Source organism: Dermacentor albipictus, chromosome 3 (assembly GCF_038994185.2).
Source record: "Dermacentor albipictus isolate Rhodes 1998 colony chromosome 3, USDA_Dalb.pri_finalv2, whole genome shotgun sequence".
Classification (NCBI taxonomy): Eukaryota; Metazoa; Arthropoda; class Arachnida; order Ixodida; family Ixodidae; genus Dermacentor; species Dermacentor albipictus.
The window spans coordinates 17,105,169-17,132,209 of NC_091823.1; the positions used below are offsets into that span (position 1 = coordinate 17,105,169).

The 27,041-nt window shown below is 48.0% G+C and overlaps 1 protein-coding gene and 1 long non-coding RNA gene across 6 annotated transcripts in view; one reads left to right on the plus strand and one right to left on the minus strand.

The window, feature by feature from the left end:
* Positions 1 to 13,295, minus strand: part of hiw (MYC binding protein highwire) — a 287,002-nt gene extending 273,707 nt beyond the window's left edge. The window contains exons 1-3 of the mRNA XM_065451052.2: positions 12,736 to 13,295; positions 12,135 to 12,192; positions 10,155 to 10,557 (exon numbers count right to left, since the gene is read on the minus strand). Of these exons, the coding sequence (XP_065307124.2) occupies positions 10,155 to 10,557; positions 12,135 to 12,192; positions 12,736 to 12,890 (616 nt within the window). The 5' untranslated portion in view covers positions 12,891 to 13,295. The remainder of the gene's footprint in view (positions 1 to 10,154; positions 10,558 to 12,134; positions 12,193 to 12,735) is intronic.
* An 843-nt stretch (positions 13,296 to 14,138) lies between these two features.
* Positions 14,139 to 22,994, plus strand: LOC139057267 (uncharacterized). Of its 5 annotated transcripts, none has more exons than XR_011512662.1 (4): positions 14,139 to 14,153; positions 14,292 to 14,473; positions 14,948 to 15,292; positions 15,424 to 16,040. It is a non-coding gene; the product is annotated as an uncharacterized lncRNA (long non-coding RNA). The 5 variants fall into 5 exon arrangements; XR_011512665.1 differs by lacking the exon at positions 14,139 to 14,153 and adding an exon at positions 21,523 to 22,845 and having other exon boundaries at positions 14,277 to 14,473; positions 15,424 to 15,719; XR_011512663.1 differs by lacking the exon at positions 14,139 to 14,153 and adding an exon at positions 22,882 to 22,994 and having other exon boundaries at positions 14,280 to 14,473; positions 15,424 to 15,719.
* The last annotated feature ends 4,047 nt before the right edge of the window (positions 22,995 to 27,041 follow it).

The window sequence follows — 27,041 nt, forward strand, 5'->3', positions numbered from 1 at the left end:
TACCCTAAATCACTCCTATGGCTATAAATTACTAATGATGACTAGCATTCATGCCATTCACATGGTAAGTAGGCATGCAATCAGCTTGCAATAAATATATTGTTTGTCCATTTCTTGAACCTATTACTATCTTCTGTCAGCTTAGAGATACACATCACATCACATCACCTTATTTTCCTTAAAGACCCCTTTTGGGGTGTTACATAAGGGGTGGGGTTTACAAGATGCAGGCGTTCACAGAAGTCGAAAATGTGGATGGACAGGTTATGGCAGCGACATGCACTGCAGTAAGTGGTGCATTGTCATCCTGCAAGATTTGTCAACATTTATTATTTAAGTGTTGTGATTGCGGTCTGTAGACCTTTCCAATGAGAGCGCCCTGGGCTTCAATATAATGTTCTCTGGACTGTTGTGATTATGTGTGAGCCTCCCACAAAAGCACTGCCGAAGCTGCAGCACATGCCTTTGTACTCACGTGCAACAGTCCGTAGGGCAAATGCTCTGAATGAATGAGTGTGTGTGGTTTAGTGGCGCAAGGGCCAGATATGGCCAAAGAGCACCAAGACAGTGTTAGTGATTTCGTGGTGATGATAATGAGTTCTGTGGGGATGTGACTTGGCTGTAAAGGGGCCTAAAAATAGTGGCTGTAAAGTGCGTAAAATCTACATGCTATAAAATTATGGCGATGACTAATGACGAATACTATGAACATTAAAGTCCATCGTAGAAGAATGATGCATTATTTAAAATATGCGAGAAGTTAAATTGCTTACAGCACTACTGCCTCGCCAGAGCCCTTGAACTACAAGGGCCTAGAGGCATGTGCTATTCAAAATAATTATCACAACAGCATCCTCTGAAGAGAGGAGGCGCTACGAACATGTAGGGCTAATAACGTGCAACACAACATCTTTCAAAAAACCCAGGACTGCGTTGGTGTCAAAGAGTGGTTCTGGACCAAGTAACATAACAGGATGAAGGGGGATGTGCTGCCGGTATGCTAAGAGAAAATGTTTCTTTCTTTCAGATTCGGCTTCCCGACACTCCAGTAGGACGGTCAGCCTCTCCCCGCATCTACCACAGGTTGGAGGCTCGTTTCCCGTGAGTAAAAAGTTATGTGTGCCAAATGTGTGTCCTATTCTTAGACGACAGAATATGACATCTGTCCGGCGGAATTTAATTACAGGAGGCCAGAAACCTAATTGTGGCTTTATTACATGCAGCTTATTATTTGTTTCCAGGTCCCACAAGTGTTGCCAGTAGTTTCGCAGTTTTCTTCTTAAGAAAGGCTTCAGGTCTGTGACAGAGACCGAAGCAGTAGGATTAACTGCATGCATTGAAATTGATGTGGCCATCTGGTCCACTAGAATGTTACCCTCGATGCCCCTATGTCCAGGCACCCAGCATATAATCACATGTTGGTTAGATATATATGTTTTGCAAAGGTCAGAGTAGAGTTCATTAATTACCGGATTTTTGTGGTTACAGAATGACATCAAGGCCTTCACAACACTAAGGGAGTCCGTATATATAACTGATTTCTGGAGTTTTGATTTCTTTATATGCTTTACAACCGACAACAGTGCGTAGGCCTCGGCCGTAAAGGATGGACCGACGGCTGCATAGGACACCCCGTCGTGTGACTTCGATGCATCTGTGTAGAACTCCGTGCAGGAGTATTTGTACTGGAGTTCCCGGAGAAGCATTTGGATTTCAATCTCTGAAGCGTGCTTTGTGACTTGCACAAAAAATATATTGCATTGTATGAGCTGCCACTTCCAAGGAGGTAGCAGCTTGGCTGGATGCATTAGGCGGAGCTCGAGGAGTGGGACATGCATTTGATCACTAAGCTCCCTCACACGCAGCGAGAAAGTCTGTCTTACGGAGGGACAATTATGAAAGAGTGTAGCATATGTCATATCGTTAATGGTATTAAAACATGGATGTTGAGGATTAGAGTGGACTTTCAGAAAAATGTTTGGCTGATGTATGTTCTCTGCAGATGAAGTGACCACTCATTTGATTCTGCATATAAACTTTCAATGGGACTTGTTCTGAAAGCTCCAGTGGCCAGTCGGATTCCTAGATGGTGGACCGGATCTAGCATCTTTAGCGCGCTCGGGGCTGCAGAATGATAGATCACGGCACCGTAGTCCAACCGTGATCAAATGAGGCTCTTGTAAAGATTCATTAAACATTTCCTGTCGCTGCCCCATGTTGTGTGGGATAACAGTTTAAGTAAGTTCGTTGTTTTTAAGCATTTGACCTTGAGGTACTTTATGTGTGCAATAAAAGTTAATTTAGAATCAAGTATGATGCCTAAGAACTTGTGTTCTTTGTTCACAGGAATTCGCTGACCATACATTTCGATACTGGGTTCTGCAATGAGCCCTCTATTTCTTGTGAAAAGCACACAAGAACTTTTGTTGGGGTTCACTTTAAATCCGTTTTCGTCTGCCCACATGGAAACCTTGTTCAAGCCCTGCTGTACCTGTCTCTCACATACTGTGAAGTTGCAGGATTTGAAGCCTACTTGTATATCGTCTATGTATACAGAATAAAAAATGGCCGGCGGCAGTGAAGCACGTAGCGTGTTCATCTTAACGATAAAGAGAGTGCAGCTGAGCACGCCTCCCTGGGGTACACCAGTTTTCTGCGTAAAAGGACATGACAGTGCATTACCGACTTTTACTCGGAAGGTACAACTTGACAAATAGCTTTCAATTGTGTTCAGCATATTTCCACGGATGCCAATTTCCGACAGGTCTCGCAAGATCCCGTAACGCCATGCCGTGTCATATGCCTTCTCCATATCGAGGAATATCGACAGGAAAAACTGTTTATGTATAAATGCATCGCGGATATTTCCTTCAATGCGCACAAGATGATTGGTTGTCGACCACCCTCCTCAGAATCCACACCGATAAGGATCGAGCATATTGTTGAGCTCAAGGAAATGTATAAGTCTGCGATTTATCATTTTTTCAGAAAGCTTACACAGACAATTAGTTAGAGCTATCGGACGGTAACTTGCCGCCAAGGAAGGGTCTTTTCTGTGCTTCAGAACAGAAACCACAATCGCTTCTTTCCATGTGGATGGGAGGTATCCGGAAGCCCAAATAGTGTTGAATAGTGTAAGTAGTGTAACTTGTGTGTCAGTATGTAGGTTGTGGGGATGCGCGCCTCTCGCGCGTCCTGATGTTTTTCCCGCATAGCGGGTCTCCTGTAATCCGGCTTCGCCGCGTGGCCTGCGTGATGCTCGCGGCGGTCGATGTGGTTGGGGCGCAGTGCGAGAGATGGCGCGAGCGTTGCGCTGCTAACGCCGCCTCACGGCAGGGTTACTTGGGGGCGCAGGGCAGAACGGGCTGGCTTTTTCCGGCGGGTCGGCGCACGGCGTCTACGTCCCGCGCGCGCGCGCGGCGACCCATGCTTCTGCGAGACCGTCGCGTGTGGCCGCCTTCGAACGCGCCACCGTTCGCGTGACTGTACACACGAACGACCAGGCGTTGGGATCCAGCATGGGGCGAACATATTCGCTCGCTTCCGTTCGCGGTGAGTCGGACTTCTAGATTTGTCGCGCGCCCAGCGGCATGTTTTGTGGATAGCAACTCGGCTAGCAGGCATTGATCTATGAAAGGTGCAATAAATGCCCTTGTGATTGCACTACTGTGTTGTCGTTCCTTTGTCCCAAGAGTACGGAAGAGAACCCCTCATCTGGCTGCCCAACGTGGGCCTTATGGGGCATCGGACGATAATTTTAAGTGTTGCTTCGTTCGAGACCTTTGTTTGAACCGAAGCGTAGGGCTAGCGTGGATTTTGATCGCTAGCGTTGGCGGCATGCTTTCTTGAGCGAGGTGACGGTGGCTGTAGTGTGTTTGAACATGTCAACATGCTAAGCCTTTTCGCAAGTGTTTTTTTTTTTTTTAATGACATTCGTCGGTACGAGAGCCACGTGGTCTGCATCCTGAGAGAGCGAGACTCAGCGCCCGCGGGGCATTGCCAAGCCTGAAGCGAGTGAGTACGGAGGCCTCGTGGGTGGTCCGAATTTCTTATGTAAATAGCTTCTTCTATCTCTTTGACTCGGATGAAGTCGCGGCTCTGGGAGCCGGGTGGCCGCGGGCCATGGGTGCCACTACGGGCTGACTGGTACTGCGGCCTGGCACCGTGCGCTCCGACACCGTCTGGGACGGTGGGCGCCATCAACTCGGATGCTGTGTGCACCGAGCGGAGTAGGACCACCTAACCGAGCTGACGTCTCCTCGAGGCTGCCTGTTTTGCGCTCATTTTGGGTGTTGTTTTTGGATGCCGGTTGTTGTCAGGGTAGCGACACTTTAGGCCTAAGGCTTTACGAAGCTAAAGTGTACTTAGTACACTTTAACGAAGCTGCCTGTCGCACGTGGAGGGACACAACCTGGTGGACCGTGGCGTTGAGGTGTTGCACTTTTTTCCTTCATTCTAGTTAGCCTCGCACGAATTGAAATTACTCGTTCGACTCAGGGAAGCGAGCTTTGTTCACGTGAACTTAGCATCCGAGTAGCTGCCCGATCTTTTGCTAGCCGAGTTGAACATCGTACCACGTGGGCGATGCGTATCTCCCTTGCATTACTTTAGTGTTTGTCGAGTGTGTTGAGTGTACGCAGCGTGATTGGAGTTACCCCTGGTTTGCTGTCACCTGCACATCGTCTGCGCTGCTGCCCCGGACTACGATCGAGCCACCCCGGGCGATGGTGATGCTGTGGCCAGTTCGGCGCAGCGACTTCGGCGGCCTCCTGCATCCAGCTCACAACCCACAGCGGCGGACAAAAGAGCCAGCGGTCACCGACAGCTACGGCGGCTCTTGCCAGCAGGGCGGGCCGGCGCGAGCGACGCTTGCTCGTACCGACTACTGCGTCGTCGTTTCCGGAGTCCTGGCCTGGAATCGTGCCGTCGAGTTTGCAAAGCTGCCGCTGTGACCGGCGGACGCCAGTGGTGTTCCCAAGGACAGTCGGCTCGCATGTTATGCACAGCATGTGGACATTTCCTCGGCGCGGCCAATATTGCATGTACTACCTTGTTCTCGAAGCAAGCGTTGATGTTAGAGCGTGTGACATGTTTCGCCGGAATATATAGTGATTTAAGGTTGGGGGGTTGTGGGGATGCGCGACTCTCACCTACCCCTGATTTGTTGTTTTCCCGCACGGCTCGCGTGGCCCGGCGCCCGCGGCGGTCGGAGTGGTTGAGGCGCAGTGCGAGAGATGGTGCAAGTGTTGCGCTGCGGCGGGGTTACTAAACATCGGGACGCGCGTCTCCTGTAATCCGGCTTCGCCGCGTGGCCTGCGTGATGCTCGCGGCGGTCGATGTGGTTGGGGCGCAGTGCGAGAGATGGCGCGAGCATTGCGCTGCTAACGCCGCCTCACGGCAGGGTTACTTGGGGGCGCAGGGCAGAACGGGCTGGCTTTTTCCCGGCGGGTCGGCGCACGGCGTCGACGTCCCGCGCGCGCGCGCGGCGACCCATGCCTCTGCGAGACCGTCTCGCGTGGCCGCCTTCGAACGCACCACCGTTCGCGTGACTGTACACGCGAACGACCAGGCGTTGGGATCCAGCATGGGGCGAACATATTCGCTCGCTTCCGGTCGCGGTGAGTCGGACTTCTAGATTTGTCGCGCGCCCATCGGCATGTTTTGCGGATAGCAACTCGGCTAGCAGGCATTGATCTATGAAAGGTGCAATAAATGCCCTTGTGATTGTTTGCACTATTGTGTTGTCGTTCCTTTGTCCCAAGAGCACAGAGGAGAACCCCACAAGGTTTCTGATCATGTCATACATGGCTCTGTCAGGTCCCGGTGCAGTGCTTTTGCATGTGTTCAAGGCAGCTCTCAACTCGGCAATACTGAAAGGCCGGTTATATGGTTCATTCTGCCTGGATTTTCGTATGATTGGCTTACGTTCTATTATTTCTTTATGTTTAAGAAAGGACTGGGAATAATTGATTGAGCTCGACACACGCTCAAAGTGCTCCCCAAGTGAATCTGCCTGGTCTTGCAGGGTTTTCCCTTGTGTGTTTACCAAAGGGAGGGAGTATGTTTGTCACCCTCTTATCCTACTAACCCTGTTCCAGACTTTGGCCTCATCTGTATACGAGTTGATACCCGATAAAAACGTTTGCCAACTCTATCTTCTGGCCTGTCGGTGGGTTCGCCTGCCTTGGGATTTTACTTTTTTAAAGTTTATAAGATTCTCCGCAGTGGGGGAGGCGCGTAGCAACTTCCACGCCTTGTTTTGTTTCTTACGAGCGATCCTACAATCATCGTTCCAGCACGGGACACGCCATTTACATGCCAAGCCATTTACTTGTGATATGCATTTAGATGCGGCATCTATTATCAAGGCTGTAAAATACTCCACAGCAGCATCAATTTCTAACGAGGAGATGTCATGCCATGAGATACCAGTAAGAGTTCGAAATTTATCCCAATCAGCTGTCTCAATCTTCCACCGAGGTGCCTGTGGTGGATATTCGTTTTCTTTAGGTGTTCGTAGTAGTATGGGAAAGTGATCGCTTCCGTAAGGGTTCTTTGTAACTTCCCATTCGAGTTCAGGCAGAATAGAAGGAGAAACTATGCTGAGATCGATTGAAGAAAAGGTTCTGTTTGCTAGAAAGTAATATGTGGGTTCCTTCTTATTCAGAAGGCATGCACCACAAGAAAAAAGGAACTGTTCAACAAGACGACCTCGCGCATCTATACGAGAGTCGCCCCACAGGGAGCCGTGCGCATTGAAATCGCCAAGAACAACATAAGGTTCTGGCAACTCGTCTATAAATGACTGAAATTCATGTTTGTTTAATTTGCAGTGTGGGGGTACGTAAATCGAGCAAATCTTAATGAGTTTATTTAGGAGAACAACTCGAACCGCCACTGCTTCAAGGGGCGTTTGTAGCTGTAAACGCTGACACGAAATGCTTTTATGAATAAAAATGGCAACACTGCCTGATGATACGAAAGCATCATCGCGATCTTAGCGAAACTTGACATACGCTCAGAGAAAGTTTGTGTGTTGTGGTTTTAAGTGTGTTTCCTGTAGACACAGCACTTTTGGATTGTGTTTTGGGACAAGTTCTTGCACGTCATCAAGGTTCCTAAGAAGACCACTGATGTTCCATTGAATTATTGGTGTATTCATGTTGGAAGTAAATAGGTACTGTGTATACGGAAACAGTACTAATAATTACAGAGATGTCAGAGATTACGTTCCAGAGCTCTTTCGAGGCCCTGTAACTTGGGTTTTGCTCTTTTTGAAGCGTTCGAGGGAACCTCGCCGCTCCTTAGGCGCTTGGTGCGCCTTGAGGATATGTGTAGTGTCCACTGCCTCTTGTGAGGCGCCGGACACGTGCTCTTGCGAACGAGATGTTTCCCGAGAGAGTCGCGCCTTGGAGGGCAAGACCCCTGCGCCCACCAGCCCGGAGGTCGATGGGGCTCCCTGAGGGATTTGACTGCGCCGGCTGTTGCCAGCGCTGGAAGAAGCCGGGGAGGTTGGGGCAGTCTCGGCTGCGCCCACCTTCGGGGTTGATACTCCCTTCTGCTCGGTTGGTGGAGCAGCACTAGCTGCGACCACCGTGGGGGCAGATGGCGTAACTGCCAACTCAGTGCTTGTGGGTTGGACAGCCGCCGGAGGCCGTTGTGACACTGCCCCCTGACACACCACTTCGGCAAAGCTTTTCTTTGGCAGGTATGCTACCTGCCTTCGTGCCTCTTTGAACGATATATTCTCTTTTACTTTTATCGTTACAATTTCTTTTTCCTTCTTCCAGGAGGGGGCACGACCGCGAGTACGCGGCGTGATCCCCGTCACAGTTTACACAGTGGAGAGAGTTCTTACAAGCTTCAGTTCAAGGGCACTACATTTCGCACATGTTTGGCGGCCCCGGCAGCTCTGTGAACTGTGGCTGAAACGCTGGCATTTGAAACATCTTAGGGGATTCGGCACATATGGTCTGACACGGAGCTTGATGTACCCGGCCTCTACAGACTCGGGCAGAATACTTGAAGCAAAGGTGAGTATTAGGTGCTTCGTTTGAATTTCTTTTCCATCCCTTCTCATCTTAATTCTTCTCACATTGACAACATTCTGATCACTGAAGCTCTCCAGGAGCTCAGCCTCTGTCAGCTGGAGCAAATCGTCATCCAAGACAACGCCACGGGTGGTGTTGAGAGTGCGGTGTGGAGTTACTGTCAATGGAACATCTCCAAATGATACTAGACTGGGCAGCTTTTCGTACTGTTTCTGATCATGGAGCTCTAACAGGAGATCACCACTTGCCAGCCTTGATACCTTGTAGCCTGGACCAAGGACATCAATTTAGGACTTGGAAACTAGAAAAGGGGAAATGTTTCGTACTTGTTTATCGGATTTTTCTGAGTGGATCACATGGTAACGTGGGAAGTTTGGTCTTTGACGTCCAAGGAACTGGACAACTTCATTGGTGCGCCCTCTTTTGTGAGGGCGGTCAGGAAGCGGAGAGAAGGAGCTAGCCATAAAGGAATTGAATTTTCGGCAATAACACCAGCCACCCACCATGGAGCCCTACAAGGGGACGCTACAGGGACTGTATGTACAGGTCCTGTAAACGCCAGCTTTACGTCATCACTATAACCAAATATGAAATAACCTAGACTGGCTGTTCACACAAGGTTAACCCTTGCTGCCTGGAAAATTGGAAGTAAAAAGAAGCCAGGAGAAGACAGGAAAGATGAAAAGTCAGAGAAAAACGAAGGCTGGAGGGAGAGAGAGACAGGAAAAGGCAACTACCGATTTCCCCCGGGTGGGTCAGTCCGGGGGTGCCGTCTACGTGAAGCAGAGGCCAAAGAGGTGTGTTGCCTCCGCCGGGGGGCCTTAAAGGTCCGAACACCCGGCATTGGCTCAACCCCCAGGATCCCCCTTTCCCCGGACACGGCTAAGCCGTACACGGCTACACGCGGGAGGGTCCAACCCTCGTGTGCTCGGGTACGTGGTATCGCAACACACCAAATGCCTGCTGACGCAGACGCCCCTGCGGGGAGCAAATGCTCTCCCTCCCCCAATGGAAACGTCTATACATATACCTGTCCTGCACACAAAAGGTAGATACAAATACAGCAGAACCTTATTAATTGATTATTTGTTGACCTCTGTCAACATCTGTTCCAAAGTTTCTTTGGCTGTTGGCGTAATTACCAGATTGAGATGTGTACTAATTGTAAAAGTAAGTTATGTTCTATAATTCCTTGATACTTTCACTGCTTCAGTGCTGTTGCCTTGTTTGAGGTACGACTGGTATTACTAATATGTCTAAGTTACATCTACTTCAAAAAAAGGCCATACAATGTATAAATAATGTACCTCATAACGAGCCCTCTAGAGAGTTGTTTAAACAGTGTAATTTTCTCCTGCACAACAGTTATATAACAGATTATTACTCTGCTATAGATCATTTGTCAAGCAGAATGACACAGTCATAACACAACTCACATAACTGCATATAAATGAAAGTATACCACTTCCCAGAAATGAAGAACTATGGAAAATACCAACTCCATAAGCTAACTACTTTGAAACAGGCTTTATCCTATACCATTCTGCAATTACTAAAAAAGTTGCATCAAGAATCCTTTGGCCTATTTTGTTACTGTTACAAAGAAATCAAGTTGTTTTAAACGCATCTGTTTGTGTGATTTAATGTTTCCCCTGTATTTCTGCTATCTCATAAGCAGCAGTTCCTAAATATATATAAGCATTGCTCACAATGTACTTGGGAATTTTGTGTCATGTGTATCGTGTGTATTCTTATTTCTTTTAAACATACAGAACCTATGTTATCTGTGCTATGCCATATGCTGTGTAGGCCAAAACAAATGAGGCAAGGATCTTCACCAAGCCATTCTTATGGCTCCTCCTACTGAAAAGGAAATAAAAATATTGATTTATTGATGGATATAAATTATCAGTTCATATCCTCACGGTAGAGAGCACTAGGATCATGTTTTCCCAGATAGCAACTTCCTCGCATTCATTTATTTTTGACACAGCAATGCGACTCTACAGTAAATGGCATGAATTATTGCAAGTAAAAGATAAGCATGTAAACTGATACCATTCAGAGCGTGTTCCCAAGCACATCGACAGCTAGCCAACTCACCAAGTACTTCCGGGGGCTCAGAACGAAATCCTTCAGGCTGCTGACCTTGGAGAACATCCAGCAGTGCCCGAAGAACTGACAGACAGAATGCTGGCTGCGCTGAACGGCTCTCCCGAATGAGCTCAAACACAGTGCAGAGGCCAACGCCCACAATGCGTGGCACAGTCTGTACGGTATCTTTGCTCTCTGCAGCACTTTCTCCTTCATTCTCTGAATCAGAGTCGAGGGCGTGAAGCAGTGCTGCCGACTGTGGAGCAGTAATCCAGTAGAAGTGTCTGGCAGAGTCCTGGAGATGTTTCACGAGGATGCACTGCCGAACATTGGTGAAGACAGCAAAGGGAGAAGGATTTCCCTGGATCTCTAAGACTGGACTCCTCCATGGCTGGATGTCTGCTGCCTTGTTCTGTGCATAAGAAAGGCAATGAGTTCTTCAAGTGGCAATGAGCGGCATTTGTCACCATGAAAATAGTGCACCTTATAAACATACAACACGTGCATCGCAGTTCATACTCAATGTTATTCAAAGCTAGGGTTAACTTGCAACATATGATTGAGGGCTTAAACTGGCAATGTCTAACAGTAGATTAGAGAATTAATGTGCAAAATATTAAGGTCAGCAATAGCCTGGCAAGAGAACAAGGGCTCATGATTGGTAAACAGACTGCACAGGACTATGTTTATTTTGGCCATGTAGTCACAGGGGACCTGGATCATGTGAAATAAATTTTCGGATGAATAAGAATGTGTTGGAGGGAATATGGTAGCACTCTACAATAACAGCTAACCAATATTATTGAGAAGTAAAATACATACTCAGGAAAATCTATCGATACTAAACTACAGCACTTAAGCTTCAAGTACTAATGATATCACCTCACATTATGCTTCTCATGTGCAAAAAGGGCTCTAAGGATTGCTGGGTGTCAGCAGAAATGTAAGTCTTTTTTCTTTTTTTTAATTGGTGCTGAAGGTCTGAAAATGCAACATTTTAACAGGAGCACATTTTGGACACTGCTGACATACTAAGAACTGTAACAGCAGTGTCAAACGCGGGTAAACATCATCTTAGTTGAAATCAAGAAGAAGAAATGGGCATGGGCCGGACATGTAATGAGGAGGGAAGATAACCGATGGTCACTAAGGGTTACGGACTGGATTCCAAGGGAAGGGAAGCGTAGCAGGGGGCGGCAGAAAGTTAGGTGGGCGGATGACATTAAGACGTTTGCAGGGACAACATGGCCACAATTAGTACATGACCGGGGTAGTTGGAGAAGTATGGGAGAGGCCTTTGCCCTGCAGTGGGCGTAACTAGGCTGATGATGATGATGATGAAGTGAATATTTGTCATTCGAGACCAATCAACACAGGTTATACATGCATTATGTGCAATTTTAATGACATCAGTGGGATAACTTTCAAACAGTAGTACCGGGTGCACAGCAGCATGGCAAGAAAGTCATGAACATGTTCAGTGTGACACGACATGCTCATTAAAAGCCACCACTCACAGAAGTAAGAACATGCTAGCATTAATAGCCAACTTTTTAAGTCAGTGTTCATCTCAAAAACTAAAGTGATGGAACAACAGTAAACACTGGTTCGAATTCTAAAATGTATAAAAGAGAGAACATGCAGTTCATGTAAAAGAAACCAAATTACTGCCACAATAACACGAATGTTCTCTCAACCATCGATGTGTCAATACCACTTTAAGCTTACCGAAGCAGTGTTTATTATACAGGTGCCACACGGGCACATTTAACCACGGTCGAACCCGATCGGGATTAAATTTCTCGATTGCGATTGGCTCTGCGGTGCAAGCTGCGGGACGGGCGAATCGTAATCGAAGAATTCGATTCTGATCGGTCTCGATTGCGATCGAAGATTACCTGTTTGGCCGAACTATATTCATCTACCAGAATATATTCCAACTGAACTCTCCCAGAATGAACATTTTCAGGCAAGAATTCAATCACACACCTTTAGCTTTCTTCTTTCTTTCGGCGTTTTCTTCCTGGATTTCTTGTCGTGTTTTCTCCTGCGCAATTAACCATGCAACATTTACATAACGTGTCACAACTGCGAAGCAAATTTCATATTCAAATTTGTTCAGATTATCTCTCTTTACGTATCAAACTGAAAGAGGAAGACGAAGAAAAGCTATGAAGCAGCGTTTCGGACTGAAATAAAAAAAAGAAATTGAAACCGCATAACGCGAAACGAAAACATTCTTAATTTTCATCATGCTCGTTTTGGCATTGCACATTATTTACATAAATGCAAATCATTACAACTATGATGCGGCACCCACAAGCAGTCACACCTCATGAAGTGCGTTTTGTTTGGGATCGAAATAGAACAATTTGTGACGGTGCGCGACGCGATCGCACGGTCAAATTCCATTGCGCCAGCTCGCAAGTCAGGCGCACGCCGAGCGGCGTTTGACAGCTGATAACAGCCACACGTTACAGCTTCAATGCGCACATTGCAGTACTATTTTACACATGCGGATTGCGATCAAGCAACAGGTACAGGGGCGAGACAAGCCTACCCTCTTGGCGGGCTTGAAATGATTGCTTACCGCTCCAAAGGAAGCCGGAACATCTCGTGAAACTCCCTCTGCAGCGCATCTTCGCTAGTGTCAAACGAGCAGGCGCTGGAGAGAGAGCGCTTCATAGAGCGTGTCTGATACTTCGAGCTCGTGCACGGGACGCCGCTGACGGTAACACAGGCCATCACTGCTTCGGGGTGGGGATGCGAGAAAAATTTAGAATGTGTCTTGCGATTGAACAAGTCCGCTTGTGAGCTCTAAGCGGGCATCTTGCTGCTGCTCGTACGAGAGGTGTGACCGCGAAGGAGGCTTCTCCTGATGCTTCTATTACTACTGCTACATCTACGGCGACCGGCGTCCGCTTCGAAAGTGGAACTGCAGCCTCCGTTGTGCGCACCGCACACGTGCGAGGCACGCCGCAGGGGCATTTTCCACCGCCGGCATCCAGTTCCCGCGCCCGGACGGATTCACAGCATTCCACGGGCAGTCAGTCACAAAACACCGCCGCACTCACTCGTTTTACGCAGGTGAGTCTAGAATCATCGCGCAACTCGCCCAAAAAATGTCACAAAAATCAACAATGGCACAATGTTGCTGGATTTAGCTCGACTTATACCGCGTTTTCCCAAAGTGTAATGCAAACCATGCAAACATGTCTTAAAAACCTTGTAAAAACCACACGTAATAACTTATAGAGTTATAAAATGAAGGTTTGTTGCTTTTGCTGCAATTTATTGTGATCAAACAATGAACAATATATTTCTGCAGTACTTTAGATTGATGTTTAATAAGTAATTACTCATAATAATGTAATTATAATACTAGTGTTCAAATGAACGTGTTTAATATGTATTGTCTTAAAGCTCTTCTATAATAAATGCATCCTTCACAAGAAAGTGCTTACACTAAGAAAAGTTTACACCCTTTGTCGTATTTGCCACACAACGATAAACGTCATCCATCTCGTCCGCATTTCCTTTAACGCTGCGAGCCGGTTTCTTTCCAGTAACGAATGGCATGCGCGTTATCAGCATGACATGTCATTCACGACAGAACGACAGAAAGGTAGTGAACGCTGCGTTTTCAAGAAAGGAAACGCAAGCAAGATAATCGATTATCGTATCGTTGTGTGGCAGATATACACCAAACGCCCCAAAAACAATAACAAAGTTGTGATTTCTTATTTGTCCACATATTAGAGCAATCTTTTTGTGTACGTGCACTTGTCCACAAGCAAGAAACTATGAAAGTGTCTGCGTTCACCCGGTGAACGCAGCGCAAGCGTTAGGTTCACCCAAACGTCACGTCCGGGACGCCACATCCGGTCTTTGTTTTTTTTTTTACGTCCGTGATGTCACATTCGGCCTTTTTGGCGGCATAATATGGCTTATGGCAGACTCGGAGTGCACGAAGCGGTGGATCGCTTATTTTTCGGGCTTTTGCTTCTTGTAAGTATACTTCGTCTTTGCGTTTGATGTGCATCTACTACGCGTAGGTAATCTTTCGACTGCATGATGCCATATATAGGTGTTCTGTGATGATACTTTATAGCCAGGTTCCTCACGAGCTTTTGTCATGCATTGCAGGGACCGTCACACCGGCCAGCCAGTGCTACAGTGTCCTAATGCAGAGAACGTATATTACACGGAACTGCGCTCCTTCAGAGTTATTTAGAGTCTTTGTCAGAAGCACGTAACAGTAACATTACTTGGTTACGGTGCTGCTACATGGCAGAATATTTGAATGGCAGATGTCCCGAGTGCGGCATGTAAGTACGTACGTACGCGCGCTTGTTTAGCCTAAATAAGAGTTTCTATTGTTCCCCAATGGAAATGCACATTCCTGATGCACGGTTCAGATCTGCCGGCTAAGGGCGGTAGTGAATAAAGTCACCAAATTGCGGCCTCGTTGCGGTCTCGCATTGCGGCCTCATTGCACGGTCGGGAAAAATTGCTTTAGAACCAAAATTTCGCTGCGCTGTCAGTAGCCATTCACTGATAAGCTTTCTCCGCAGCGTAATGCTCAGTGCAGATGTGATGGGGGTTGTGTGTGCGGTCGGTATGTGACCGATATTCCTGAACGCAGTGTCATTCAGCGATGTGCACAGCTGTGGCTGATTGTAGAATGTGGGCTGTGACAGGAGTGATGGGGACCATGCTCCTGCCTCGGCCAAGGTTGCAGCGATTTCAGAGCTGCAGAAGGGAGCGCCCAGGCAGAATCTAATCTCGGCCCTATGCTGCAGCTCCAGCTTCTTGAGACGGGCACGTGGTAGTGCCACGAGTGGGAGGACGTACCGCAGGCGTGAGGTGGCTACTGCATGGTACAGCCGCAGAGCCCACCTAGTGGTGCAGCTCTGTCCTCGGGCAACAAGCTGGGAGACTGCCTTGTGGACCCGGAGGACCTGGACATGCAGGGTCTTGACAGCAGGCAGCCAGGTCAGCCGGTGATGAACGTGTAGCCCCGGGTACGTCACTGCCGGGCTTCAAGGTCGCCTTCCAGTTGCAGCTGTGCAGCGGGCGGTTGCTCTTGGGTGGAGCAGCATGGCCTCCGTCTTCCTTGCCGAGATGGCAAGGCCAATGCAGCTCAGGTAAGCAGCGGCGGTGTCGAGGGCTCTTTGCAGAGCCGAGCGCGCACTGCTGTGGCTGTGTGGTGGATTTCGCACACATAGGGCGATGGGGTCCGCGTTGATGGAGGTATTCACGTGGTTGTGGGGGTCAGTCTGCAGGACAGCAGGCAGTCGGGCCAGGTTGAACAGGAAAGGGCTCACCACTGATCCTTGTGGGACGCCCTCTACCAAATAGGTCCAGGGCCTGCTGAACGACTGGATAGGACAGGCCGTCAAAGGCCCCCTTCATGCCGATAAGCACCAGGAGCACGGCGTCACCGCAGGCCTTGGCCTCTTCCAGCGTGGAGACCACGTCCACGATGGAGTCCGCACTGCATCAGCTCCGCCGGAAGCCTATCTGCTCATCGGCCAGAAAGCAATGGCCTCCATCAGCTTGCAAGCAGCAGAGGTGAGTGAGACTGGCCGATAGGAGCTCACGTTTTTCAGCCGGCCTTCAGGATGGGGGCCACGTAGGCTGTGCGCCATGACTCCGGCACCTGCCCTGACTGCCAGATGTTTAAGCAGTCAAGCAGGTGCAGCTGCTCGCTGGCGGCCAGGTTGCGAAGCATTTGGGTTCCTGGTGCACTGGGCTCCTGGTGCACTGCGATGCTTGGAGCTCGTGCAGCATCAGCGGGTCCTGGTAGATAGCCATAACCTGGCTCGATGGCCACCCTGGGTGGTGAGAGAGAAGGGAAGACGGAAAGGCAGGGAGGTTAACCAGGCTGAGTCCAGTTTGCTACCCTACACGTGGGGAGGGGAATGGGGAGTGAAAGAGGAAAAGAGAGAACTTAAGTGTAGGATGTCTATAGTCGGGCACTCAAGTCTGTTGCCCTCAGGTAGCAAAAAAGCGCTCGGACTGCTTTCTGGGCCAATGAACTGTGAGGCCAGGCTCCCAAGACTGGATGACAGGCCATTTACAGAAGAGAAGACCCTGTGTGGTGGTTGTGCAGGCAGCTAGGCAGGCTGACGGAAGGCTGCCCTACCTTCAGGATGGCTGCAGTGCGTCGTACAGCCAGCGCAAACTGGTTGGCGAGGAGCTCCGCAAGGGCCTCTTCGCTGATGCTCAGCGTGATGGCCACGGCGAGGACAGGTTGTAGGCTTCCTCTCCTGCTGGTGAGGGATTTGAGCAGTCTCCAAGCCAGGGGTCCCCTGGACCTGCCCTCGATGGCAGAGCAGAGGCTCCTCCTGCGCCGGGCTTGGCGTCTGCAGCGGGCATCTGCACGTCTGTACTCGGTCCAATGCTCTGCCTTGCCCGTCCGGATTGCTCCACGCTCCATACGGCGCCTGGAGGCACGAATGTTGAGCAGGTGGAGGTCCGGAGCGGGGGTATCTGGTTGGGTAGAGCACTGAACGGTGGCAGCCTGAGCACAATCCACGATGGCGCTCAGGAAGTCACGGCCATCGTCCAACTTGCTGCAGTGCTTCCGGAACAGGGACCAGTCTGTGACGTAAGTTCTTGACCTAGGCCTTCTCCCAGACCTGGGGCTGATCACAATAGGGAAGTGGTCAGACCCCCATTTGTCCGAAGTTGTGGCCCAGGAGTAGGAGCACTGTTCAGTGTTGAGGGAGAGGTCAATGGCCGTGCGAGCTCTGCGGTAGACGTAGGTGGGCTCCCTGGTGTTCCAAGGTCAGCAGGCCAGCTCAGCTGATGGCATCCGTGAGGCCTTTGCCTCAGCGGGTGCAGCTGCGGCTTCCCCAATCCGTGTGGTGTGCGTTGAAGTCACTGCACAGGACTGCATGCCCACCAAGGCGAACAGCCAGCTGGATGAGGCTGGAGGGATCCCACGGCTTTCCTGGACGGATGCAGATGCTCGCCACAGCCGTGTCCTGGCTGCCAAGGCGTAGCACAACGGCGCATGACTCCAAGGGGCCACCGGCGATGTCAGCAACAGGTAGAACAGCACGCGCCAGGGTGCTGCGGACATAGATTGCCGTGCGTGGCTTTCCTGGCTTATGGACTCCATCTAGGCAGGGTGCCGCAGTGCAACTGCGCGTGGCACAGGTGGTGGCACCCGAGTAGTCGGGAAGCCGTAGGTTCTCGGCCACGGCATATGTCTCCAGCAGTGCGAGTACCGTATAGTGCGGAATATAGGTTGAGGTTTTTTCCCAAAAATATTACTAAAAGTTCACCCCTTGACTTACATACCGGCCCTTGGCACAGCATGAATAGTCGTCTGGCAGCATGTAGGAGCGCAGACCTTTCGGCATCCACATTGTTATCGCCCCCTTGGTGACCGACGCGGCCCAACTCGCGGGCGCTGCGCGGTTCTTTATTCTGACGAAGTTCTTTATTCTATGGCGCAGTGCACCCGGAGCTCAAAGACAGGGTGGCGGATTTTGTCCGCGAGCATCGTGCCAGATCTTTGCCAGTCACAGCAGAACTCATCTGCATACCCGCCGTGGTTGTTCAGTGGCTATGGTGTTAGGCTGCTGAGCACGAGGTCGCGGGATCGAATCCCGGCCACGGCGGCCGCATTTCGATGGGGGCGAAATGCGAAAACACCCGTGTACTTAGATTTAGGTGCACGTTAAAGAACCCCAGGTAGTCGAAATTTCCGGAGTCCTCCACTACGGCGTGCCTCATAATCAGAAAGTGGTTTTGGCACGTAAAACCCCATAATTCAATTCAACTCATCTGCATCAAAGCTATTGAGATCGCCCGAGAATCCGGACTGCCCAAGGAACAATTCAAGGGCTCCATTTATTGGGTTCGTCGCTTCATGCAACGCAAGGGATTCGCACTTCGACAGCGCAAATCAATCTGGCAGAAGCAGCCAGAGGCATACGAGGACAAGTTGGTCGAATTCCAGCGCTGTGTTATCCGTCTCCGGCAGCAGCATGGCTACATGTTGGTACAGATCGGCAACGCTGATGAAATGCCGGTGTGGTTTGACATGTCGTCGCTCACCACAGTGTGCGAACGCGGCACAAAAGAAGTCGAGCTTCTTTCTACGGGGAACGAGCATTCACGGTGATGCTCGCGTGTACTGCAGATGGCAGAAAGCTGCCCCCATACATAATATTCAAGAGGAAGACGCTGCCGAAAGAGGCTTTCCCACGGGATGTCGTTCGCGTGAATGAAAAGGGCTATATGGACGAGGCCCTCATGCTCAATTGGATTAAGACCGTCTGGAATCGGCAACCAGGGGCACTCTTGCGGTGTCCGAGCATGCTCGTCTTGGATGCCTTTCGCGGGCACTTGACCGCAGGATTGAAGCTGGCACTCCGCGACGGGAGGACGGAACTCGCCGTCATTCCGGGAGGCATGACGTCAACACTTCAGCCACTGGACGTCGTGCTCAACAAGCCTGTTAAAGACCGTGTCCGTGAACAATATAATCAGTGGATGGCCGGCGACAACCTGATGACCCCAACCGGCCAGCTGCGCAGGCCGCCTCTCGTCACTGTGGCCACATGGGTGTCGCAGGTTGTGCTCGCTGCCCGACGATATGGTGGTGTGGGCATTCAAGAAGTGTTGCATAAGCAAGAAGTGTTGCAAAATTTTTTTTCATAAGCCAGGAACGCACACAGGAGTCCAAAGAACTTTGTCACCAGGAGAAAAAGTTACAGCACAGTGGGTCGAGTCGTAACGAAACTTGCGAGCGTCCTGGGAGACGTCGGTGTTAAGCGGGGCGAGGCGTCTGCACTCTGCGAGGCGAGACACAAACTGTTCCAAGAAAGGAACTGATGGGGGTACAGGAGTCGAAAGGAATGATACATCAAGAATGAAACTTGGTGAACAGCCATAGATGAAGAAAAAATGTTAAAATCCAGTGGTGCGTTGCGTAGCCATGTTATAGGCGAATGTCATGAACGACAGGATTGCACCCCCGTTCGTGTGGCCAGGGTAGATGTACAGTCGCATGCAATATGACTTGCAACACTCTTGTTCGTTGTTGAAGGGGCTCCACGGCTGCGCAGCAGCTCTGACATTCGAAATAGCAGTTTAATAGACACCACTAATTGAAGCTGTGTTTCGGTCTGGAACTTACCATGTGTCTGCACAGCCGTACAGCCTTGGAACCCCTTCGACCACGGGTACCGGTGTTGCAATTCATATTGCACGTGACTGTACATCGCAATCATCAAGCTGTTGGTCTGCGGATGGTAACTGGAAGTTGTCTTGCGAATTGTGTTAGAGGCGCACAGAACTTCGGTAAGGATAGAAGAGAGGAAGACTGCTGCGGTCACTGAGGAGAACACGCAGAGCGCTGCGGTGTAAGATAATGTTGTGTAGAAAGAAATCGGCGACTTCAGCAGCAGTCCAGGATGGTAGAGATGCTGTCTCCGCTTAGCGTGTTGGATGGTCTATGGCCGTTGCAATCCAACGATTTCCATGTGAGGTCATGGGAAGAGGACCGTACAAGTCTATTCCAACTACTTCAGAAGGCGAAGCGGGACAAGGCAGAGGTTGTAAAGAGCCAGAAGGAGCTGTTGGGTTTGCTTTGACAATGAACGCAGGGTGCAACATACTTCGCAACGGCTGAAGATGGGCCAGGCCAGGAGCAGCAACTTCATATTCTGTTGTAAGTCTTGTGGTAGCCTAGAGGACCAGTCGTCGCATGATCGTGAAAGGCTTCAAGCACCTCACATTGCAGAGAACATGGTATGACCGGGACCCATTTGTTGCCATCGATGTGATAAATGTTGCAATGTAAAACCCCATTGTGCAGCTTGAATTGATTAAGTTGTCGACGAAGTCAGGCGTTTGGAGGTGACGAAGAATCTTCCATGCGTTGGAGAATAGTTCAGCAGTGTGGGTCGATGCGTTAGTGGGACACAAGGACAGATGGGCTGTTGTGTCTTAGCCATTCGAGGGCTACAATGCGTAAAGCCGATGAAGAGGACTCAGGACGTACACAATCACGGAGAGGTTATGGTGAATCGTCATGATTCGGCAGAGGGTAGCAAGAGAGAGCATTGGTGTCTTGATGCTTCTTTGCAGCCCTGTAGGTGACATTGAAATCGTACTCCTGTAGGTGAAGCACACAGCAACCCAGGTGACCTGATAAATTCTTTAGCGATGAAAGCCAGCACAGTGTGTTATGGTCGGTAACGACTGTGAAATGACGGCCATGAAGACATGGGTGAAATTTTTGCACGGCCCAACAGCAAAGCACTCCTGCTTGGTTATGGTGTAGTAATTTTCTGCACTGGTTAGTGCACGACTAGCCTAAGCAATTACTCGTTCGCGGAATGTGTTGTCGCATTGTAGTAGAATGGCACCGAGACTGACTGCTAGCGTCGGTGTGAAAGATGGTGGGCGCGGTTGGATCAAAGTGGCGCAGTACTGGATCTGACGTCAGGGCATGTTGCAAAAGCAGGAAAGCATGTTCACATTCGTCGGACGAAACAAAGGGTGCATTACTGGGGAGGAGTTGATGGAGCGGGGACGTAAGTGTAGCGAAGTTGCATATGAAGTGCCGGAAGAAGCAAGTCCAAGAAACCTGTGCATGTCTTTTTGACGCAGTGGACACAAAATTCGAGGATGGTAGTAAGCTTCTCGGGGTCCGGACGAATACCTTCTTTGCAGACTATGTGCCCCAGAACTTTGATGGCCTTGCTGGCCAAACTGCATTTGTGTGTGTGTGTGTGTGTGTGTGTGTGTGTGTGTGTGCGCGCGCGCACGCGCGTGTGCGTGTGTTGAGCTGCAAACCAGCATTTGCAAGACAGGCAAGGACTTCATCAAGATGTTGCAAATGTTGTGAGAACATGGTTGAAAACACAATGTCGTCGAGATAGCACAGACAGGTTTTCCATTTCAAGCCACACAAGACTTATCGATCATGCGTTCGAATGTGGCAAGCACATTGCAGAGTCCAAAAGGCATCGCACTGAACTCGTAGAGCCCATCAGGGGTAGCAAATGTCATTTTTGCTTTGTCGGATTTGGACATCGGTATTTGCCAGTAGCCTGGTCTAAAGTCAAGGCTAGAAAAATAATTAGCACCGTGGAGTGAATCTAGTGCATCATCTATCCGTGACACGGGGTGAACATCTTTGCGCACGATTTTGTTTAGCGCACGGTAGCAAACGCAAGAACACACTGAGCTGTCTTCGTGACAATTGCAACGACATGAGTGTCAACAGCTCAAGTGACAGTTGATCCACGAGGCAACAGTTGGGGTTCGATTTGGTTTATTGCAGAATGCAGAATGAATACGCCGCCATCCACAATGTTACAGGAGTTGACACCTATAATCTTTTCTCTAGGTGGCCAAAGAACGTAATCGGAAGAGGTGACGAGACGAATGCATTCTTCGTGGTTAGGAAGAGAATTGCCAGTGGCATCATCCAGTTGTGTGAGGCGCTGACGACAAGAGATAGAAGCAAACGCCAAAGATAAGAAGTCCCACCCCAAGATGAGTTCATGGGTCACTCACGAAATACCGCAAAAACAATGTGGTGAAGAATTTAGTCTATGGACACACGAACAGGACACGGTGCGATTGGACAAATAATAACCTTGGCCGCTGCACAAAGAGAAAGGCCGGAGTAAGGCAATTCTTGTGTTTTATAGAGTCCCAAACAGTCATATGGCAATAATCGCCAAGCGTCTTGTAACATGGAGCCACCTCAGAATTGCGCCAAACAAAGATGATGGATGCAGCCAGTCTTGCCAGATAACTACATTTTGACTATTCTGTATTGTTTGCATTTTTTGTGTAAAAGGAATTGTCGCAGAGAGTTTTATCTTCAGTGGCCTTCAGTTGACGTCATCTGCTACAACTAGCACATAAGTTAACTCCATAGCACCACTAGGATGGAGACATTGTGTCGTGGGGTGCTTCCTTAAAAGTGGACAAGAAGATTCTAAAGGAAAAGTGTGAGATGGTCACAGTAATAACCAAGGCATTTGGCATGGGAATGACCCAGCTATGAAAGTATTATCAGATGTGGACAAGCATATAATACTAAATGGCACCTTGCACGAGTCCCAAGTGTCAAATGTAATGAGTATTGTGCATTGAAAGGGCCAAAAATGTTTTGTACATGCAAGGGAACACTATGGGCATTTGATAACAGTTGCTTAGATGTACTACCTTAACAGGAACCAAACGAACTCCCTTAGACATAAGCATGCAGCAAATTCAAGGACTAGATGAAGCTTCAAAGAAGTAACTGCATTTCATGTAGGATAGGTGTGAATGACCTTTGTGCACGAGATCAGTGACAAAAACACTAAATGAATGCAGTACAGTGTCTGTATCATATCTTGTGCAGACCAAACTAGCCTGGAGTTTCAGCGTTCCTTGGCAGTTCATTTAAATAGGCACTACATTGTTCAAAGTGCAATATTGTTCTACAAAACATAATATGCAAGATGTAGCATGCTAACCCTCGTGGCTCAACAACTACTGAACCGAAACCTCAATGAGCAGTGAAGCTTCCTTGTAATTTTCATCGTAACCATACGTTCGCTCTTGAAAGTGAACCTCTTTAGTGAATTTGCTTGTGTATTAATTTTTCTTTAGGCAAGTATTTTTTATACATGTTAATGTCTCAATCCTGCTTTTTCTTTCCGGGGCTAAAACAAAATGCCTCTTATTTCACTTTGATTTTTTGACCTAGGAAGCCATCATCTGGTGCTGTGTACAGCAAGCACATGCTTCGGACAAGGAGGGAGCCAGCACCATATCTACATCAGCAAGAACCTCGGTGCTCAAAATAAACATTTTCTGTGCAAATACCTGTCTTTTTATACTTCCAGCATGAATTAATAAGTTTCTTTTGCCTTCATATGCAGGAAGGTTTATAGGAATAAATAGTGACTGTTGAATGCCCAGGAAAAGCCTTGAAGCCATTCTACTTGTACAGTGATAAAGTACATGTGTACTTGAACTTGATAGTACAGAAACGAAAGGCAAAGCAACAGGCAAAATGCTCGGGGCAGCAGTCGTATAAATGGTAGATGAGCACAGCTAATTGTGCTGTCCAGTTTCATTCAGTTTGACCAAATGTTGCAAGAATTGCCTTCAATATGATTCATTCAGTTTAGCCAGCTAAAGTCGAACTCGTACAAACTTTGGAATGTCTGCTGGGAATTTTAGCATAAATGGTATGTGTGCATCCTTCAGCAGCACCACAAGCCCAGTAAGGTTTTTGCGTTACTGTCCCCCCTCCCTTGGGGTTATTGCAGTGTCTACTTCAAGTGCTTGAGGGTATAATGGAAAATGACTCCATTCTCCAATGAGAAGGCTATATAAATATGCAGGACAAGAGCTTGTAGGCCTGGTTATAAGCATGAATTAGATATGTATAGACCAAAGGCAATATGAATACAATATGTTAAATTGCATCCATATGTGGGAACTGCCCACATCAAAGGAAAGAAAGTGCAATACTTGCAACCTACCAACATAAACATCAGTCTAGGGAAGGATTCTGTAAGGATCCACTAAGTGGACTGCTTCAGCACACACTGATTAGGTAGAGCTATAAGCTGGTAGAGCATGTGGCAATCATCACCATGGGCTCTCGTGCTCTATTCATTCAGCGTGTACTGGAATGGACAGTCCACTTAGTCAACACTTAACAGACTAGCCCCCTAGGGCTGTGGAAGCACGCAGTATATTAAGCTTAAGTCTGGAGTGCTACCTTCTGCTTATGTGGCAAGTCCTCCTGTTTACCTGTTCCTTTCAACTGAGAGCTGAGCACTGCCTAGGTTAAGTCAGAAAAAGCAACCAGCGTCCATAGAATTCAAACTATTACTATTTGCCCTATATAAGGGGACAGTGAAGCCTAAAATGACACTTGACTTGGGCCATATTTTTCGCGATATGCCCGAGAATATTGGGATTTCCCATCAATATAACCCTTCCTACATCACATAGTGAACAACCTGAAAACTTAACACTGTTCCGCAGAGCGATGAAGGGTCAGGATTTGAGCAAGAAAACAACACATGACACCTGAGTGCAAACTATGAACTGGTTTATTTTTCTGCAAGTGAAGCGTACATAAAGCCTACACGCATGCACAGGAGTCCTCTTCCCGGTCTACCTACACCCTCTATTGTCAGTGATTACGCTAATCTCTTTATTGCTGAGTGAAATAGACGGCGGACTGACACATGAGCCCTGTGGGTCCACCTTGAGGTTGTATGCTTCCATGACTTGTCTTTTTCTTTGGTTCCTACTTTTCAGCAGAATCATTGCCTTGTGATAAACACCAGTTGATAGTTTGTGCTCAGGTGTCTATTGTTTTCTCGCTCAAGTCCTGTCCCTTCGTCACTCCGCACAACAGTGTTAAGTATGTTGAACCAACTAGCACACTGCACAATTTTCCTGATCTTGAAAACAATTGTAAACTAAAGTCCGTGAGAAACAAAGTGTTCTGTCATGACATACAGATTTATGCATGATCACTTGGCTATATAAAAATACAATTTTAGCCAATGTTAACGAAGAGCTTCACTTCTGGAGTTCACTTAAATAATGTCTGTGATGCATTGTGACAGTACGAGGTCCTGGAGATCCTACTGTGCAGATATGTCAACATTGAGCCTATTCCTGTTTAATGTATGGATAGATGCCTTCATGAAGAGTTGGAGAAACTGCACAATACAATGTTTTATATCACATGTAATAATTATGCTGTGATAAAGTGTACATGCTGAGCTTAATGTTTTAGAAAAGCTCAAGAAAAGGCTCCAGAATAGGTATGATGGATAGGCAACCTTTTATTTGGCTCTCTTCATAGTGAAATCTAGACGCATCACCTAAGCCACACTTAGTAAAATCTGTGGGCTCGTACTGCCCATGCCTTTACTGCACAAGTTGCCTTGGTGCTCCCAGTCTTGACAGGTAACACTTAAGCACACTCTCATGCACGTGTTTGTTCCAAAGCTAAAGCTGCTAACTAAAGTAACTCCCACATGCGATTCTGTAACTCTAGACCTAACTGCAAAAACGCATGCAGTACTACGAGTTTGGCATGGAGTCCACATGACATGTGCACAACTTCAAATTTCGTATAGGCAACAGATAACTGGTAACCTGTTAGAGTAACAAAATGGATGCCAAGGAAAATTCACCCAAAGCCTTAGGCAGGAAAATGAGGTGTTGTGATGAGATAAATAGCAATCACATTTGATCGACTGACTAAAAGCTGGCAGGGGTATTGCATTTGACATGATTGAAATGAGCTGCAGCATGGCATGGTAACTGTGGCAGCCTTTACAATGCCGCGCTCTCTGAATTACACTTATGTGCATCCATATGCTGCAGCGACCAACTGTTTTTATTCAAGAAAGCCAGGTTTGTGGTTCAGCACACATCATACGCTGGCAAACGCACTGATGAGTCAACTCCCTGAGATCATCCCATGAGTCTGAGTGAGCCCAGCTGAGCAGTATTTTGGCGAGTTTGAGCCCGAGTGAGCTCGGCTGAGTAGTATATTCGCTGGTTTCACTAGTGTCAATTGGAAGTAGCGATATCTAAGTTTCGGGCGAAACTTAGAGAACAGTGACTTCCTTAGAGGGGCCAAAATTTTGGGGCGCATGAGCGGCACGTATAGTAGAATGCAGTGTTCCATTGTAAAAAAAAAAAATTGATGTAACAAAATAGAGTGCTGAGTGTTACGTCTTTGTTACATCAAGGTTCAACAAAAATTAAGCGCTGGAAATCAGCGCTGGACGCACATGCAACTCCTTACTCCACACTGAAAACATTTGAGAAAACATTTTTTTTAAATACTTTGTACATTTGTATAAATACCTGCGGATATTCCTCTGGTTTAGCCTAATTATGTGCTGCCTACTTAACTTACTGACGCAGCATACGTATCATTGCGAAATTTATAATTTTTTGCTTTTAGAAAAAGCATCGAGTTATTGAATTTTGCGAAACGAAAAAAAATTGCAACTTCCAATATAGCGCGCTTCCTAGGCTATTAAATAGCTACAATGTTCAAGGAACGTACTGTTTCCATGAGTGGTTTACTCATGCAGTAAGATGTACTGCTCCTACACCTTGTAATAAAAAGCATATGCATCGACACATAGCAGCTGATATTCTTGCTTATTTTCTCATCACAGAGGTAGATGGGGCACATGAACCAATATGCTCACACAAATCAACGTGACCAACTACTGCGGAGAGATGGCAACGAATTCTTTGTTTACCTTGTACACCACAAGTGCGAGGTTTGCGCATTAATTTGACTTCATGAAACCCTATTTATACTACAGGCTTTACGGCAATGCTTGCATGCAGTGCGGTGAAGCGCTCGACGAAACTGCACATATTATATGATTTGTTTGATATTAACTCGAGATGCAAACGTTTGTGCAGGCAGGCAAGCAATGTTTCCATTCACGCAGCGCACCAAAATAGCGAGGTATATGCATTGATCTGGTTTCATGACATCGTACTTTTGCCACTAGCTTTACGGCAGTGCTTGTGTATAGTGCTGCGAAGCACGACGGAACTGCACGTTATTATACGGTGTGCTTGAAATCCACTCGAGATGCAAACGTTTGTGCAGGCGGGGAACGAATGATTTAATTCACGTAGCACAACACGAGAGCGCGCTCTATGCAGTCCTTTGATTTAATAAAACTCTATTTCTGCCACAGGCTTCACAGCAATGCTTGTGTAGAGGGCTGTGAAGCTCGACGCAGCTGTAACAACATCCCACAGTACACACGATTTTTACCGAGTTTGTTTTAAAGGGCCCCTCACAGGCTACATAACAAATTTTGGTTATACACTGAAAGTTGTTACGTGCCC